The sequence below is a fragment of the Crinia signifera genome, chromosome 4 (genome assembly GCF_055691185.1).
Source record: "Crinia signifera chromosome 4, ASM5569118v1, whole genome shotgun sequence".
NCBI lineage: Eukaryota > Metazoa > Chordata > Amphibia > Anura > Myobatrachidae > Crinia > Crinia signifera.
Genome location: NC_139220.1, coordinates 128,238,101 through 128,257,163, shown reverse-complemented (window position 1 = coordinate 128,257,163; position 19,063 = coordinate 128,238,101). Strand labels below are relative to the sequence as shown.

Sequence of the window (19,063 nt, the reverse complement as noted above, 5' to 3'; positions counted from 1 at the left end):
GACTCCTGCTCTGGGACCTGCAGTGAGAGAGAGCTCAGCAGCAGCGTGCAGACACTGCAGAGTATGAAGACTGTTGCTGCCTGACACAAAACACCACATCCTGGAGGAACATCCTCCAGCCACACCAAAAGCCCTCAACTTGTAAGTTCAAAGTGCATGACCTCATGCTTCACATATATGAGGGGTGTGTGTGGGGGGGGGAGGGGGGTTTATAATAAGGGATGTGGCATGGGGTATAGGAATATAGTATATCAGCAGTGCGGAGGGGGGGGGGGGGCTGAAATGTATATAGTGTATAAGGGGTGAGTATGTGGGGAGGGAGGAGTGATAAGCATTTATATAAATATGGGGTGTTGGAGGAGATGATAGGTATATGTGCACCCCTTGAGCTTACACTTGCTGCAGATGGCACTTTTGTAAACAGGAGTATTTAGGACAAACTGAGTAGCCACAGTTCTAACATCACATCCTTGCTGTCCCCCTGTTCATTGGTGATCGCTTAAGTGATCAATCGCACAGTGTCCCTGTTATCGAGAAACTGCAAATGCACAGGACAGGTCCTGTGATCACATCGCAGTATTATTCCAGAACCCCCACATAACCTAACATTCCTATCTGATTGTATCCCATCAGGACTCTCCTGTAATCTGGTGGGACGGCCATGCTATGGAATCCTATCCTTATGTATCTCTCCTATTATCCCTATAGACTGTAAGCCTGTGAGCAGGGCCCTCCTACCTCTATATGAGATGGTTTCTGCATCCCATCAGGACTGTCCTGTAATCTGGTGGGACGGCCATGCTATGGAATTCTATCCTTATGTATCCCTCCTATTATCCCTATAGATTGTAAGCTTGCGAGCTGGGCCCTCCTCCAGGGCCTAATTACTGTTGTTTTCAATTGTAAAGCGCAATATATAAATTGTGAACGCCTCTGCCTGATTGACAGACAGAGGCGTTTGCATGGCGGGGCGGAGGTGGAAGGTCGACGGTCGATATCCAATGCTTGTGTCCATCTAATGACCCTGTCGACCTAACCCCATGTCAACCTTGGGTAGTGTAGTGGTGGATATGTAGGGTTCATTAGTGTAGAGGCATGAATAGAGGGGCCAGTAGTGTAGTTGTGTGTGTAAAGTGGGGTCAGCAGTGTAGAGGCGGCTATAGATGGGTCAGTAGTGTACAGGCAGGTATGGAGGGGCCAGTAGTGTAGTTGTGTGTGTAAAGTGGGGTCAGCAGTGTAGAGGCGGCTATAGATGGGTCAGTAGTGTACAGGCAGGTATGGAGGGGCCAGTAGTGTAGTTGTGTGTGTAAAGTGGGGTCAGCAGTGTAGAGGCGGCTATAGATGGGTCAGTAGTGTACAGGCAGGTATGGAGGGGCCAGTAGTGTAGTTGTGTGTGTAAAGTGGGGTCAGCAGTGTAGAGGCGGCTATAGATGGGTCAGTAGTGTACAGGCAGGTATGGAGGGGCCAGTAGTGTAGTTGTGTGTATAGTGGTGTTAGCATTGTAGAGGCATGTATAGAGGGGCCAGTAGTGTAGAGGCATGTATAGAGGGGCCAGTAGTGTAGTTGTGTGTGTATAGTGGGGTCAGCAGTGTAGAGGCGGCTATAGAGGGGTCAGTAGTGTACAGGCAGGTATGGAGGGGCCAGTAGTGTAGTTGTGTGTGTATAGTGGGGTCAGCAGTGTAGAGGCGGCTATAGAGGGGTCAGTAGTGTACAGGCAGGTATGGAGGGGCCAGTAGTGTAGTTGTGTGTATAGTGGTGTTAGCATTGTAGAGGCATGTATAGAGGGGCCAGTAGTGTAGAGGCATGTATAGAGGGGCCAGTAGTGTAGTTGTGTGTGTATAGTGGGGTCAGCAGTGTAGAGGCGGCTATAGAGGGGTCAGTAGTGTACAGGCAGGTATGGAGGGGCCAGTAGTGTAGTTGTGTGTATAGTGGTGTTAGCATTGTAGAGGCATGTATAGAGGGGCCAGTAGTGTAGAGGCATGTATAGAGGGGCCAGTAGTGTAGTTGTGTGTGTATAGTGGGGTCAGCAGTGTAGAGGCGGCTATAGAGGGGTCAGTAAAGTAGAAGCAGCTATACAGGGGCCAGTAGTGTATTTGTGTCCACATGGTCACTTCATTACAATCGCTTTGCTATGAAAATCTCATTACGAGCAGGATCGCAGTGGCACCTTGGCGCATGTGCAGGGTCAGCAGTGTAGGGGGGTATAGAGGGGTTAGTAGTATAGAGGGGGTCATTAGTGTAGTGGCGATTATAGAGGGGTCAGTAATGTAGTTGCGGGTATAATGGGGTCAGTAGTGTAGAGTAGAACTAACGCCGGTGATAGGGGGCACCAACCAAAATCTTGCCTAGGGAATCAAATTGGCTAGGGCTGGCTCTGCTGCAGCTACTCCCTCCCCGGACATCGGAAATTCTGTATTGTACATGTGTGTGGCATATATGTTGCAGTGTCCCTTCCAGGTGCATTTTATTAAGTTGGTAAGCATGTGTCTGCATAGCCAGTTTAAGGGAGGGGTGTCGGGGGTGGTCATCTCCACACAGGGTAATCTGACTTTGTATTTAGGACAGCGGCTGCCCCCCAAACAGCGCCACCTGGGTATCACTTGCTGTGGTTTCTAGCCTGCCAATTGGAACAGCGGCTGCTGAAGATCGCTATGCATACAGCGCAGGGCAGCTCCCAATTCCCCTCATCAACAGCACATGACACATCACTTCCATGTCGATGATGAAGGGACTCGGGGCTGTTCTATGGTATGCTGTAACTGATCGTAGGCAGCCGCTGTTCCAATTGCCAGGCCAAAAACGCCGGCAACAGGCAGGTGAAACCCAGGTGGCACGTTTTGGGGTGGTGAAGGGTGTGTGTGAGCACTGTAGACAAGGCAATGGATCATTTTTTGAAAGGGCCCACAATGCAGTTGTCTCGGAGCACCCATACGCCTTAATCTGGCCCTGTGTGTCTGTAAAAGAAATGCTATCACCACCACCCATCCTCCCAATTTCTTACAGGAAGATCCCCCCCCCCCCCCCCCCCCATTTCCCCTATTAATTGTGTTCTAAGCCCCTCCTTAGCGCAAAACCCCACCTTAAGTCAATACTTCTACAGTACTTCTACAGTAAGGCTATCTAAAACGACAACTATTCCAATATAAATTGCTCCAGCACAAAGTGTGGCCCAGCATCTGAGAGCATTGATGTGTTCTGCATGCCCCCCACCAGGTATGTTCCCCTGCACCCCTGAGTTATCTCCCCCTAGCACACACACACACACTCCCTACAGGAGCCTGCAGTGGAGGTCGGCTGCTGGCTGCTGCTGCTGCTTAAGAGAGATTGGGTGAACTTAGAGAATACCCTTTCTCACTCCCTGTCACCCTTTTACTCTTCCTTTCATCCTTTTCTCTGCGTCACCCCTGTCCTCTCTGCGTCACCCCTGTCCTTTCTGCGTCACCCCTGTCCTCTCTGCATCACCCCTGTCCTCTCTGAGTCACCCTTGTCTTCTCTGTGCAACCCTGTCCTCTCTGTGTCACCCTTGTCCTCCTTTTCCCTCTCCGTGGCAGCCACTATCGCCGTGTCAACCTTGCCCTCTTCGTTTCACCCTTGTCCTCTCTGTGTCACCCTTGCCCTCTCTGTATCACTTTTACCCTCTCTGTGTCACACTTACCTTCACTGTAACACCTTTACCCTCTCCTTGTCACCCACTTAAGGACTAAAGGACTTTTTCCCCACTGATTTTCGTGATCCAGCTGCTGTGCTTGCTGTATAATGCCTCCAATTTTTTATTTAAAAAATCATATATATATATATATATATGTGGCATTATGTTTAATTGGCATTACGGTGTTGGCTTTATGTGGAATGGGCATTACAGTGTGTTGCATTATGTGTAATGGGCATTACAGTGTAAAATTTTGCAGTGCGCCTTTGGCACGCACTGTTCCCATTTCGGGTGTGTGTGGGGGAATGATTGCTTAATAATTGCTGGGGAGAGGGTAGGGTGGTGAAACGATAGTGATGGTGGTGGGCCACTTGCTTGTGTTGCCCCCCAAGCTGAAAGTTGCCAGCCAGCCCCTGCACTGTGTAGACATTTCACTGTGTGTTTTGTGCGTTACCAGCTCACTCTAATCCGTGAGTTAAGGTTTGGGGTGTACTGGTCTCCTCATATTGCTCTGAGTCTAACCCACTGGCTAGTTCACCACTTGTACACAACACCATAGTCTCTAATACAGAGGTGTTTTTACACTTATACTGTGTAGAGTTACAGCACATTAAGTGTGGGTGTTGAGTGTGCGCGTGAGTGCTGCTGGGGTTGTCCTGTTACTTCATCATGGCAAAAAAGTTAACATGCATGGTGTGCAGCACAAAGTTCATTCCAGCTTCACAGTCACAGGTTACCTGTGAACCGTGTATGATGCCACAACCCAGTGGTGTAGCCACTCAGGTCAGTGGGGTATCCCCACAACTTGTGGTTGGGTCACAGGCTGATAATACAGAACCTGCCTGGGCCAGCAGCATAAAAACGCTGATGGACTCTGTTGCTTCCCAGCTCTCTGCAAATACACAGCAGACGCAGAGGGTGCAAAGGGAATTAGCCATGTTGTCTGCCAGGGTTGATATTCTCACCCCTCCCCTGCTCAGCCCCCAAAGCGGCCTGCTACTGCAGTGGCCCCCGACTCCGATGATGATGACATACTTGAAGAGGGAGATGGGGCTGATGATCAGGATGCTGTTCAGGAGCAGTCTTTAGGTCATGGGTCTGAGCCTTTAATTAAGGCCATTAGGGAAGTGTTAGAGCTCCCTATGGAGGAACCCTCTGAGGGAGACTCCTTCTTCATGACTCAGAGAAAACAGACAGTCAATTTCCCAGAACAGGCTGAATTAGAAAGTACCTTTAAGAGTGCTTGGCAGAATCCTGAAAAGAGGTTTCAGCTGTCAAAGAGGTTCACAAATACATATCCCTTTGATCCTGTTGGTAGGAAGAAGTGGGAGGAACCGCCTGTGGTGGATTCCTCAGTTTCCCGCCTTTCAAAGAAGGTGCTGTTACCAGTTCCTGGGGTATCTACCCTCAAGGATGGTGCAGATAGGAGACTGGAAGCGACGCTTAAGTCCATGTTGGGCTTCACAGCGCCCGGTTTTGGCCAGTTGCTGGATGGCTAAGGCCATTTATACTTGGTCCACGCAGATCCAAGAGGGTTTGTTGGGGGACATGACCGTGGCTCAGATAGGTGAAAACCTGCGTCACATTCAGGACACGGCACGGGTGCTTTGTGAGGCACAGAAGGAATTGGGCGCTATAAATGCGCGGAATTCTGCAATGGCCGTGTCGGCTAGGCGGGCCTTGTGGTTGCGCCAGTGGGTGGCTGATGTGGATTCCAAAAAGAGTGTGGAAGGTATACCTTTCACAGGGGAGAGGCTCTTTGGTAGTGAGCTGGACGACTGGATTTCTAAGGCTACGGCAGGAAAATCCACTTTCCTCCCATCAGCTCCCACTCCGGCAAAACGCACCTTCACAGGACCCTCCCAGCAGTCCTTTCGTGGGTCCAAGTTCCGCCCTAAGGCCAGAGCCGCCTCTAATGCCAGCAGAGGCACTAGAGGGAAGTTCAGGAAGCCAAACTCCTCAGGTAATCAGGACCGTTCCACCGTCCCTGCCGCTTCCAAGCCGGCAGCATGACGGGGTGCACCCACCACGGGACAGTCTTGAGGTGGGGGCTCGGCTGCTACACTTCAGCAAGTTGTGGGACGCCTCGTGCCTCGATCCCTGGGCCAGAAGTCTTATTTCGCTAGGTTACAGGCTGGAGTTTGCCGGGCCTCCTCCTCGACGCTACTTCAAGTCGGCCCTCCCAGCCTCAGTGGAGGATCAGTTGCTTCTTCAGGGAGCAATCCACAAGCTCCTCCTGTCCAGGGTGATCATACCTGTACCAAAACAGGAGCAAGGCCAGGGTTACTATTCAAACCTGTTCCTTGTCCCCAAACCGGACGGCTCAGTGAGGCCCATTTTGAATCTGAAATCGCTGAACCCCTTCCTGCAGGTGTTCAAATTCAAAATGGAGTCGCTCAGGTTGGTGATTGCCTCCCTAGAAAAAAAGGGGAATTTCTGGCCTCTGTCGACGTCAAAGACGCCTATTTACACGTCCCAATTTGGCCTCCCCATCAAGTCTTTCTAAGATTTGCGGTGGGAGATTGCAATTATCAATTTCAGGCGCTGCCCTTCGGGTTATCAACTGCCCCGCGCGTCTTTACCAAACTCATGGCAGAGATGATGGTCCTTCTCAGGCTCCAGCGGGTAAATGTCATACCCTACCTGGACGACCTGCTGATAAAGGCAGGATCGGAGGAAGCCCTGGTGAGTGCGTTAGACCTGACTATGCAGGTGTTGAGAGACCACCGGTGGATTTTAAACATCCCAAAATCCTCGCTGCTCCCGAGCCGCAGAATGGTGTTCCTGGGGATGACTCTGGACACAATAGAGCAGAAGGTGTTCCTGCCGGCCGAAAAGGCGTCAGACTTACAGGAATTGGTAAGGGAGGTCCTATCAAGCCCTTGGGTCTCGGTGCACCTCTGCCTCAGGCTCCTGGGCAAGATGGTGGCCTCATTCGAGGCCATCCAGTACGCCAGGTTCCACTTCAGGACTTTTCAGCTGGATATCCTCACAAAGTGGTCAGGATCCCCCCGCCAGATGCACAGAAGGATTTTCCCGTCTGCAACGACCAAACGCTCCCTGCAGTGGTGGCTAGATTCGCCAAATCTATTGGCGGGTCGCTGCTTCCAGATACAGGACTGGCTTCTGATTACCACGGATGCCAGCCACAGAGGCTGGGGAGCCGTGATACAGGGAGTCCGCCTGCAGGGCCGTTGGTCTCCAATGGAAGCTACGCTGCATATAAACAACCTCTAACTGAGGGCTGTTCACTATGCCCTTTTACAGGCGGAGCCTATGCTGCGGGGCAGGGCGGTGCAAGTCCAGTCGGACAATGCAACTACGGTTGCCTACATCAACCGCCAAGGAGGGACAAGGAGCATGCCCTGTATGAGGGAAACCACCAGGATATTCTCCTGGGCGGAACGCCATGTAAAAGCCCTGTCGGACATTTTTATACCTGGAGTCGACAACTGGGAAGCGTATTTCCTCAGCCGTCACGATCTCCACCCCGGGGAGTGGGGACTTCACCCCCAGGTGTTCCAGGACATAGTAGATCTTTGGGGGCTCCCTCAGATCAACCTTATGGCCTCACGGTTGAACCACAAGCTAGACAGGTACTGTGCCCGGACCAGGGATCCAGGGGCAACAGCAGTAGATGCCCTGACTTGGACGTGGGATTTTCAGCTGGTGTATCTGTTCCCACCGCTCCCATTGCTGGCCCGAGTGCTAAAAAGGATCCGACACCAGAGAGTCGAGGCCATCCTAGTGGCCCCAGACTGGCCTCGAAGGGCCTGGTATGGGGACATTCAGGCCATGCAGGTGGAAGACCCGTGGCGTCTTCCTCCAAGAAAAGATCTTCTCCTCCAGGGACCGTTTGTCTTTCAGGACTTACCGCGGCTGCGTTGAACGGTCTGGAGGTTGAGCGGAAGATATTAGGCCTCAGGGGATTACATCCCTCTGTGATTACCACCATGACACGTGCCAGAAAGCCGGTCACGGTCTCTCACTACCATGTGATATGGAAGAAGTACATAGCCTGGTGTGAGAAAAATGCTTTGCCGCCAGCAGTATTTCGTCTTAACAATCTGTTAAGATTCCTTCAAGCTGGCTTGGATCTAGGCCTCCGGTTGGGGTCTTTAAAGGTACAGATCTCGGCTCTGTCAGTATTTTTTCAGAAAAAACTGACGCTGTTGCCGGAAGTCCACACCTTTCTGCAAGGAGTGCTGAGGATTCAGCCCCCCTTTGTACCACCCACCGCGCCTTGGGACTTGGATGTGGTCCTCACCTTCCTTAAATCCTCTTGGTTCGTTCCATTGGAACAATCAGAGTTAAAACATCTTACATGGAAGACTGTTGTCCTACTGACCTTAGCCTCAGCCAGGCGGGTGTCTGAGCTGGGGGCTTTGTCTTGTAAAAGCCCTTACTTGGTATTCCACGAGGATTGGGCAGAACTTAGGACCAGGCCACAGTTTCTGCCAAAGGTTGTGTCCGCATTCCATCTGAACCAGCCTATTGTGGTCCCTTCCAGCGCAGCACATCCTGATATACCTCTCTCTTTGGATGTGGTACATACCCTCAAGGTGTATGTAAAACGTACGGCTAGAATCCGGAAGTCGGATAGCCTGTTTGTATGGTATGATACACAAAAGAAGGGCTCTCCTGCATCTACAAGGACCATAGCCCGGTGGATTCGATGCACGATAAAACAGTCCTATGCATCGGCTAGTTTGTCCCTTCCTCCAGCGTTGAAGGCCCATTCCACAAGATCTGTTGGGACTTCTTGGGCGGCTGCCCGAGGGGTTTCGGCTCTGCAGCTGTGCAGGGCCGCAACTTGGTCAGGGAGTAACACGTTTGTCAAGTTCTACAGATTTGACACTCTGGCCAGGGAGGATTCCTAGTTCGGACAAGCGGTTCTACAGCAGACTCTGCACGTTCCCGCCCGTTCTGGTAGCTTTGGGACCTCCCCATAGTATAACCCAGTATCCCATTGGACGGTAGAGAAAATAGGATTTTGGGTACCTACCGGTAAATCCTTTTCTCGTAGTCCATATGGGATACTGGGAGCCCGCGTCAGTGCGGCTTTCTGCTGTGACTAACATGGTTAGGGCTTGTTGCCCTGTTGTCATGGATTGACCTTCTTCAAGAATTGTGGTGAACTCAGAAGTTGTTATGATTCACCTCTTTGTTCTGTTCTGTTTATTATTTTGGTTTGGGTGTGCTGTGAGAATCTCACCAAATATTGTTCACATACCTCCTCACATAGGCCCTTATTCTGCTTCGTGCGGTACGGCCCGCGTGCGGCCGTACCGCCGATGTTTTTACTCTGCACATGCGCAGAGGTCAATCTGCGCATGTGCAGCCCCCTTCGCCGCAGACGTATTTCGTCCGCCGCAAAGGGGGCGTATAGGGGCGTGAGAGGCTTCATGCCCTCATTTCCCTATGTGTACGCCCCGCGTTTCATGGGCGTTCCCATGCAAACGCGGGGCGTATGCATGGTAATGAGGGCATGACGCAACTCATGGGGGCGGAAAGCTGACGTCGCCGGATGTCAGCTTTCAGCCCCCATACAAGCTACCACACGGACGATTGTCCGTGTGGTCTCAGCTTGCGGGAGCTGCCGGGGCGTGCGGACCTGCCTTCGATGGTCGACGACCATCGAATGCAGGGGGCAGCTCCCACCATGGTGGAGGCGTACGCCTCCACCATTTTTATGCGGATCGCCAGCCGTCCGTGTACGGACGGCCGTGGCGATCCGTAGGGTGGGCGGGGATTGGTTTGTGCGGCCGGAGCCCCGTGTGCGGCTCTGGCCGCACCAACCAGAATAAGGGCCATAGCTCTCCTTCGGCACAGTTTTTCATTAACTGACTAGTGGAGGGAGATAGAGGGGAGGAGCCAGTGCACCCACACTGAAAACTTTAATGTGCCTGTCTCTCCTGCGGAGGATCTCCATCCCCATAGTATAACCCAGTATCCCATATGGACTACGAGAAAAGGATTTACCGGTAGGTACCCAAAATCCTATTTTTTTTTTCTTTATGTTTCTATAACTTCCCAAAATGATTCTTGTTTAGTTTAACCAGAGTGTAATGTTCACATATTACATCAAAATAAACTATATTCCCAGATCATCCTGGATTGGAAAATGTTTCAAATATTGAAAAGCTTCAAGAAAAAGCCTATATGGAATTCCAAGACTATGTAACTAAAACATACCCAGATGACACTTACCGGTAAGTTATATTTGTTGTTTCCATGTCTGTTACAGCCACCATCTTTGTCAAGTAATATTCGACAGCAAATGCAACCTGCTGGAAGGTTTATCATTTTAATGTGAATGAGATACTAAGCATGCATTGTTATGGCAAATTCTCTCTCTCTGTTTTTTAGGCTATCTCGACTGCTACTGAGGCTGCCAGCTCTGAGGCTAATGAGTGCAGCCATTATGGAGGAGCTGTTCTTTGCGGGCCTAATTGGAAACGTGCAGATTGATAGTATCATTCCATATATTCTGCGTATGGAAACCGCTGACTACAACAGCCATGTTATCGGCCTCTCTGCATAGCATACCTTGTGCATCTTCACTAACTTTTATACCGTGGCAAATTGAAAAGACAATAAGAATGATATACCTTTTGTCTTTAGTGGTCTGCAAGTTAATCATGCCTTTTGGCATAGTGTATATATTCATAGATATATAGAGACATGTCTATATGGTCATGGGTGGCCTATGGCTGTGCATATTGAAAGCGGTGCTTTTTCCTCATTTCAGATGAGTATTATGTCATGGTACACTGCAGTTGGTCTAGTAGAGGTATCATATTTGTATTACAGTCAAGTGTTGTGTGCCTTGCCTGGGTTCTTACTGAGCTGGAGAAAAGAAAAAATATTTTATAAATACATTTCAAATTTTTGTTTGGATATTCTAAACTAGCCACTTTTTTGTAATTTAAATGAAAATCTTATGTATTCTCTAAGAATCACAGTACTAACTTATAAGCAGTGACATTGACTTCGGAGGAGTGTTTCCTCATTCCTGCATGGAATAAAAATGCTTTTTTCTTATTTGATCATTTTTGTGACCTTACTGTACTTGTAAACAGAGAGGGGGGGGGGGGGGTCTTAAACATATTTAAAAAGTGAATAATGACCGCCATAATCCAAGATGTGACATTTTGAGTAAGAATAGAATGGTGATTGTTTCTTGAATTCAAAAACACTGTTCTTAAACTATGGGGTGTATTCAATGATTTTTGCAAGCTGTGACAGCTCGCATGGCCAGTATTCAACTGACCCCCTGCACACTCCGTTTCCCCATCGCTAGGTTTCTGTGACGACCGGGAAACGGCGCAAGGCTTGTGGCTAAATGCAGAGGGCTCCCTGCATTAGCCGTGAGCCTCACTGTTTGGGGGAATCCCCCAGAATGTAGAATAGGGTTGGCGGCTGGCACGGGGGTTAAATGGTGAGGATCACTTGTTTTCGGTGATCCCCAATGTTTAACCTCCTCGCCAACCGCATTGAATATGGCCCTTTATGTCCACTTACTAGCTGCTAGTTCTCTATACTTTTACACAGTTGGGTTGTCAGTATCTTTCAACATTTTTCTGTGATGACCTACAATCCTATAAGTAGGAACTATGAACTTCTACGAACGATGTGATTCAGTCCTGAGACCAGCTATGGGATGTTGGGCCTTATTCTAGTTCACTCTCTGACAAAATCCTTCTTAGATGGACAAAACCATGTGCACTGCAGGTGGGGCAGATGTTACTAGTGAAGAGAGAATTAGATTTGGGTGGGGTTTTACTTCAAAGTGAGATCTATATTGCAGTGTAAAAAAAAAGCAGCCAGTTTTTACCCTGCACAGAAACAAAATAACTCACCCACATCTAATTCTCTCTGCACATTTTACATCTGGCCCCCTGCAGTGCACATGGTTTTGTCCATCTAAGAAGGATTTTGTCAGAAAGAGTGAACTAGAATAAGACCCATTGTTCATTCTATTACATCCCTACCCCTAGGGCAGGCTTTCCCAACTACGGTCCTCAAGGCACACCAACAGTGCAGGTTTTAGTGATATCCAGGCTTCAGCACAGATGGTTTAATCAGAATCACTCAGGTACTAATTAGGTCACTTGTGCTGAAGCCTGGATATCACTAAAACCTGCACTGTTGGTGTGCCTTGAGGACCGTGGTTGGGAATGCCTGGCCTAGGGAATACAAAAGAAACTCTTTGCATTTACTTTGACATACTCTAATGAGGGAGTTTCTGACCACAGTCCTCAAGTCACAATGACAGTCCAAGTTGTTTTTTTTCTTTTTCTGTAGTATATGTTTTATTGAAATTTGAAAGCAAAATACAAAATGAACCATTTGCCAATGCCTACAACAAACAAGGAAATATGGGTTATATGCAACAGAAATGGATCATGCAACATCGTGCTGACAGTGTCCAAGTTTTCAGTATAGTCATATTTGAGCACAGGTGACCTAATTTGAACCTCTCTCATTTTGATTTGCTCAAGCATGGCTATCACTTAGACCGGGAATGTTAGTGTGCCTTGAGGACAGATGTTTGGAAAACAGCTTTAATGCTTCATTTGTCAAGGTGGGATGCATTTAGTATCCCGGTGGTGGGGATACCATCATTCCGAATACCGATGCCGGTATCCCAACAGTCAGGAGACTGGAACCAGAATCCCGAAATCAATATGGATGCCCGTGCCACAATCCCAACTGCCGGGAAGCGGAACGTAAGAATATGGGGTGAAGCATACAGGCACTTAGAAGGGGCGGTTCGTGTCTGGCTATAGGGTGGTTAGGGGGAAGGGTTACGCTTAGGCTGCAGTAAGTTAAGGAGCGGGGGGCAGGGGGAAGGTAAGTATACTTACCTGACCCCTGTCGGGATTCCCTCCTTCGGATTCCAGTATCTGTATTATGAATGCCAGCATGCCCACCACTGGTCATCTCTATGTATCCTGACAAGGAATGCTGACTAAAGTGTGAAACTTCTATTCCATGTACAATCTCTATGATCTCCTTCTTTATGTGTTTTATTGTAAAAAACAAAAACCAATATATTGTAAATGTCTTTACTCTTAATGGAAATTGTAAATTATATTTTGGTTGTATTTTTTAAGAAAAAAAAACACATTGTATCTTTTTACGATAGAATAAAATTCCCTTGGTTTTTTCCCTACTATAACTAGACCATGGAATGTGTGTTTTCCTTTGTCAGTTGCTCATATTTTCATTTATTCCGCATGCATATTTGTAGTTAAAGTCCAGAACAGAGCAACACAATAAAAAAAGCAGACAAAGGCTGGTGTCTTATTACCAACGGTAATTTACCATGTGGCAAAAATGGGAATTTACAGCAACATACTATCCAATCATAGAATTACCCTGTATCACTTGGAAACACATAGGTTTTGCAAAAAGCTGCTGACCTAATGTGTTTCTGCAGCAGTGATCCATGCTTCTGAAGCAGGCAAACTAAACCATTAAAAAGCGCCGGGGCTTATAGAATAGTCCAGGTCATGGTAATTAACCGCGGCAAATTGGATACCAGCCCAAAGTACTACAGACATCACAGGTAATCTATTATTTTTATTTTATTTTCATACCTACAAAGATTGTTATTGCATTAATGATATGCACATGTAACCTACACTCCCTTCTAGAAGCGACCTTCGCATGTAACGCCCACGTCGGCCACTCACCATATTCAATGTTCCGGGGGAATCCTCGATGTCCGAGGACTGCGAGCATTCCCCCAAACTGCGAGGTTCGCGGCTAATGCAGGGAACCCGCTGCATTTAGCCATGAGCCTCGCTGTTCTGGCAGCCGCACACGCCGTTTCCATGTCGCTGCAAAAACCCAGCAAATTGGAAACAGCATGTGCAGTTGAATACTGACCCTGAGAGCTGTGACAGCGAGCAGTCAGCACTGCTCGCTGTCACAGATCGCAAAAAGCATTGAATACTGCCCTTTGCATGGGCTGCAAACGTACATTTTAAACATGTTTACATAACTAGTGGTGTGCTATGCTTCACATCCATCAATGTTCCCAATGGATGTGAAACTGCCATGCTGCCTTTTGAACAGTCCATTCGGTACTTGCTTCCTAGCACGGCGCCACAGATTTTAATTGTATGAAATCGGGTCGCAAAAATCGGGTGGATCGCATCGCATGCGACCAAATCGTATGCGATCGACCCAATTTTTGCATTGGAACCAATGTTAAATGGTCCCTGAGACCCGATTTTACATTGGCCCCAATGTTAAATGCTCCCCAGACCCCATTTTTAATTGTTTACCCACCCTGATATTACTATGTGAAATGTCCCCCCATTGTTAACGCCACGATCAACGTCAACCCGAAGCGTGGCGAGCGCAGCAGTACGTGTCCTCCGACCTTTTCATACCCCCACTATCCACGTCGGCGTGGAGTTGATTTTATATAGTGTGGCGAGTGCAGCGTGCCACCGAGCCGGAAGCGTGGCGAGTGGCCGCGCATTACTTTAGATGTATTATGCTGCGCTCGCCACCCCCGCCGCTCGCCACACTTCGGGTTGACGTTGATCGTGGCATTGCGTTAACAATGGGGGCGGGCATTTCACATAATTAACCATGAGGGTGGGTTTACAATTAAAAATCGGGTCTGGGGGGCATTTAACATTAGGTCCAATGTAAAATCGGGTCTCAGGGACCATTTTTACATTGGTTCCAATGTAAAAATCGGGTCGGTCGCATCGCATGCCATTATAATGGCATGCGATGCGACCGATTTTCAAAGTGTGTTAAAAACATCTTTAAAGCCCGAAAATCGGGTCGGTCGGGTCCCATCGCATACCTTAAGTTAAGGTATGCAATGGGACCCAACGGGCGCCGTGCTAGGAAACAAGTACCGTCCATTCACATAAAAATATATTTTTATGCACAAGCTTTTTATTTCTAATTGGGTAATATTAGCATTATGTTTAAAATACAAAATAGTCTTCCATTACATACAAGATAAATGTAATAATAATTTCTGTGTTTATTTGTTACTTATTCCTGGATGACGGAGGCTGTGTGTCACTGATAACAATGCAACCTTACATTTTTTTCTAGTGTTGAACTCCCAATGGTCCAGACAGACCAGTGTATACAGTATATAGCAACAGGAGTTGTTAAATAATGAAGGTCTGCTGCTCACCTCTCTGAGAGACTCAAGATCAGTAAGTTTGTAGTCAGACAGTCCAGGATTAATAGGCTGTCAAGTGGACAATCGGAAGCAAGGGATATGAAATGCAGGTAATGACAGACAGGGGCAAAGTGTAATCTAGAAATAAAGTCAGAGGTTAGGTACACATCAAGGTAGGTAACTGCAGAGAAGGATGAATATGAATGTAGTCCAGTAACAAGTCAGGTAGGTAAACAGATTGTTCAGATGAGGAGCAGATAAGGGGGGGGGGGGAGGGGGAGAGCAAGAAGTCAGGAGCCTGATAATGCATTCAACGTTTGTGGGGTGTGCACAGATGCAGACATGGAGCATCTCCTAACACTGATTGCTAGGTTACCTACGGGCAGCGATCCAAGCAGAAGGGTTGGATGGCTGTAAATGTGCAGCTGTATTCGGATTACATAGAGATCTCCAAACAGCAGGAAGCCTATACTTACTAAACCTGTACCGACCAGCCAAAGTAAGTTTTATTCATATAAGTAAGTTGTATGCACTTTAAATATGTGCTGAGATTGCAATGTTTACTCCATTCATGGGGCTGTAAGGTAAAGTAAACATAAAAACATGAAATTGGGTTCCGCGCAGGAGAAAAAAAAAACATTGATTCCAAAGTGGAATCAGTCGTTTTCCACACTTGTCACATTTTTACATTTTTTGGGTGTGGGAAAAACACCTATTTACTTGAATTGCCTTTCCCCATGCTACAGGTATTTTTTATGGCAATCAGCTGCGCTCATTGAATATCCCCTTTAATGTTACTGTAATACAGTGTAAATGGTGGTGTTTGTGTCATCAATTTACAGCTGATACTCTGAATTCTTGCTTGTTCATGAAGTGAAGATACTAAAGATAAAATATTCATTAATTTCACTACTATTGGCCACTATAAGTCAGGCAAAAATATCAATTGTAAGCACATTATACCATTGACATTTTATGAATGATGATTAGTTGTGTTTGTATGCACTTTTCATCTTAGTTAAAAGGCTCTTTCGGAAACAACAAGAAAATAACTCCAGTGCTAAATGTATGTATATAGGGATAAATACCTAAATAGTATCTTAATCGATGATCAGCTGCAAAAACAAACATATGCTAGTGGGGCCATATATACATATCTAGAAAAAGTACCAAGAAGTGTTACATCAAGCTTTTGTGATAATGGTAATGAAAAGCACAGTCACTATGTACATGCACAAATATAAGCAACCATTTGTTAAAAATATAATATATTTATTAGCAATATGATAACTCTTAAATAGGCATATCATATTACAATAATTATTACAAATACATCAAATTAAAGGAATACAAATATATATACACACACACACACACACACACACACATAAACACAGGGGGGCCAGCACTCACTACAACAAACTAACTCACCTTAACATTCAAATAATCAATTAAATAAATAATGGGGTTTTAGTTCATGAATTGATCAATGCATTTAAGCTTGCAGCCCATCGCCAAGGGACCCCATTTCACTGCAAGTCCTACACTAACAACTGGTTTTCATGGGAACCTGGCCACTGTTTGCACATCATAGCTAAAATGAACATGTGTTTTTTCCTGGGTTAAAGCTCAACTGCCTAGTACCTTATGGCTTTTAAAGGTGAGACCATCCCAAACAGCACCTGAATTAGTATTAAAGGGGCAGCTGTCACAGGTTTCAGGTAAATGAGCTTATCTAGGGTGCATGAGATAGCTATGATCACAGTAACAAAGGTTAATTAAAAAATCAACCCAAATATATAGATACAGAAGTACCAACACACTCGCCATTCCTAAGAATGGGGTGCAAACCGCACCCACACTTCCCAGGATGGGGTGCAGTGGCCTGTGACCACACATCCTAGTAAATACAAACACAGGGGGCCCAGCACTCACTACAACAAACTAACTCACCTTAACATTCACTGCAAGTCCTACACTAACAACTGGTTTTCATGGGAACCTGGCAACTGTTTGCACATCATAGCTAAAATGAACATGTGTTTTTTCCTGGGTTAAAGCTCAACTGCCTAGTACCTTATGGCTTTTAAAGGTGAGACCATCCCAAACACAGCACCTGAATTAGTATTAAAGGGGCAGCTGTCACAGGTTTCAGGTAAATGAGCTTATCTAGGGTGCATGAGAAAGCTATGATCACAGTAACAGAGGTTAATAAAAAATCAACCCAAATCTATAGATACAGAAGTACCAACACACTCGCCATTCCTAAGAATGGGGTGCAAACAGCACCCACACTTCCCAGGATGGGGTGCAGTGGCCTGTGACCACACATTCTAGTAAATACAAACCCAGGGGGCACAGCGCTCACTACAACAAACTAACTCACCTTAACATTCACTGCAAGTCCTACACTAACAACTGGTTTTCATGGGAACCTGGCAACTGTTTGCACATCATAGCTAAAATGAACATGTGTTATTTTCCTGGGTTAAAGCTCAACTGCCATGTCCTTCTGGCTTTTAAAAGGTGAGACCATCCCAAACACAGCACTTGAATTAGTATTAAAGGGGCAGCTGTCACAGGTTTCAGGTAAATGAGCTTATCTAGGGTGCATGAGAAAGCTATGATCACAGTAACAGAGGTTAATAAAAAATCAACCCAAATCTATAGATACAGAAGTACCAACACACTCGCCATTCCTAAGAATGGGGTGCAAACAGCACCCACACTTCCCAGGATGGGGTGCAGTGGCCTGTGACCACACATTCTAGTAAATACAAACCCAGGGGGCACAGCGCTCACTACAACAAACTAACTCACCTTAACATTCACTGCAAGTCCTACACTAACAACTGGTTTTCATGGGAACCTGGCAACTGTTTGCACATCATAGCTAAAATGAACATGTGTTATTTTCCTGGGTTAAAGCTCAACTGCCATGTCCTTCTGGCTTTTAAAAGGTGAGACCATCCCAAACACAGCACTTGAATTAGTATTAAAGGGGCAGCTGTCACAGGTTTCAGGTAAATGAGCTTATCTAGGGTGCATGAGAAAGCTATGATCACAGTAACAGAGGTTAATTAAAAATCAACCCAAATCTATAGATACAGAAGTACCAACACACTCGCCATTCCTAAGAATGGGGTGCAAACAGCACCCACACTTCCCAGGATGGGGTGCAGTGGCCTGTGACCACACATTCTAGTAAATACAAACCCAGGGGGCACAGCGCTCACTACAACAAACTAACTCACCTTAACATTCACTGCAAGTCCTACACTAACAACTGGTTTTCATGGGAACCTGGCAACTGTTTGCACATCATAGCTAAAATGAACATGTGTTATTTTCCTGGGTTAAAGCTCAATTCTTAGAGGTGGATTGAAATAAAAAAGCAAAAATATGGATAAAAATCTAGCATCGAGGCATTTAATACAATAAGTTGGTCATAGCCTCCGGTATTTATCTATTATACGTGTGTGACTGCACCAAGTTCACCCTGTATTTTGGCTGTTATGGATAATAAATGGTACCGTACTGCAGATATCACATTCAGCTTTAAAGGTAATGACTGTAATATACTTTTGGACAAGTCCCTTTAATCGAGAAAGTCAATAGAGGTTCTCTCCACAAAAAAACCTTGCATCCAGTTTTGGATTACCATGGGTATGCGCATTCATAATACCCACGGTATCCTCAATAAAAGTACCCACATTTTCAGCTATAATGACATAAGCATCTATTAAGCAGGGTTTTTGTAAATTCAACCTCTAATAGGGTAAAAATGAGTAAAATGTGTTTTCATGGATTCCTGAATATAACTTTGAGACATCAATTTGGGTTTGGTTTATAAAGGTTTCCCACACTAATTCCTAAAAAAACATAAAACATCACAGGAACGTAATAAAGGCCACAGTCTTCACTGGGTGTACATCAACTTATCCCACTTTGAATGCACGAGGCTGCAGATCCCCTTTACAGTGACCATCCCAAGTCCCTGGGTCAGTCACTGAAGGTGGCACGGATTGACTTGAGGAAGGACTGCTTCTCACATGGGCAATTCTACAAAGCCTGCTTCAGAATTAGCTCATCCAGTAGCCTGGCGATCCTAGTTCCTGAAGGGGAGAACAACCAATGTAGTGTACAAATAGATTCTTAAGTAGAGAAAAGAAGGTTCAATTGCATTTTATAACCAACCTGTATTTAATTTTGGTACTACCTCACTCCTGTGCCACAGAGGCATAACA

At 46.6% G+C, this 19,063-nt stretch overlaps 1 protein-coding gene across 3 annotated transcripts in view; it reads left to right on the top strand.

Annotated features, from left to right (window-relative positions):
- Nucleotides 1-10,698, top strand: part of NR2C1 (nuclear receptor subfamily 2 group C member 1) — a 52,467-nt gene extending 41,769 nt beyond the window's left edge. For all 3 annotated transcript variants that reach the window (XM_083182416.1, XM_083182418.1, XM_083182417.1), the window contains exons 14-15: nt 9,756-9,861; nt 10,019-10,698. In XM_083182416.1, the coding sequence (XP_083038542.1) occupies nt 9,756-9,861; nt 10,019-10,193 (281 nt within the window). In that variant the 3' untranslated portion in view covers nt 10,194-10,698. The remainder of the gene's footprint in view (nt 1-9,755; nt 9,862-10,018) is intronic.
- Nucleotides 10,699-19,063: the final 8,365 nt, after the last annotated feature.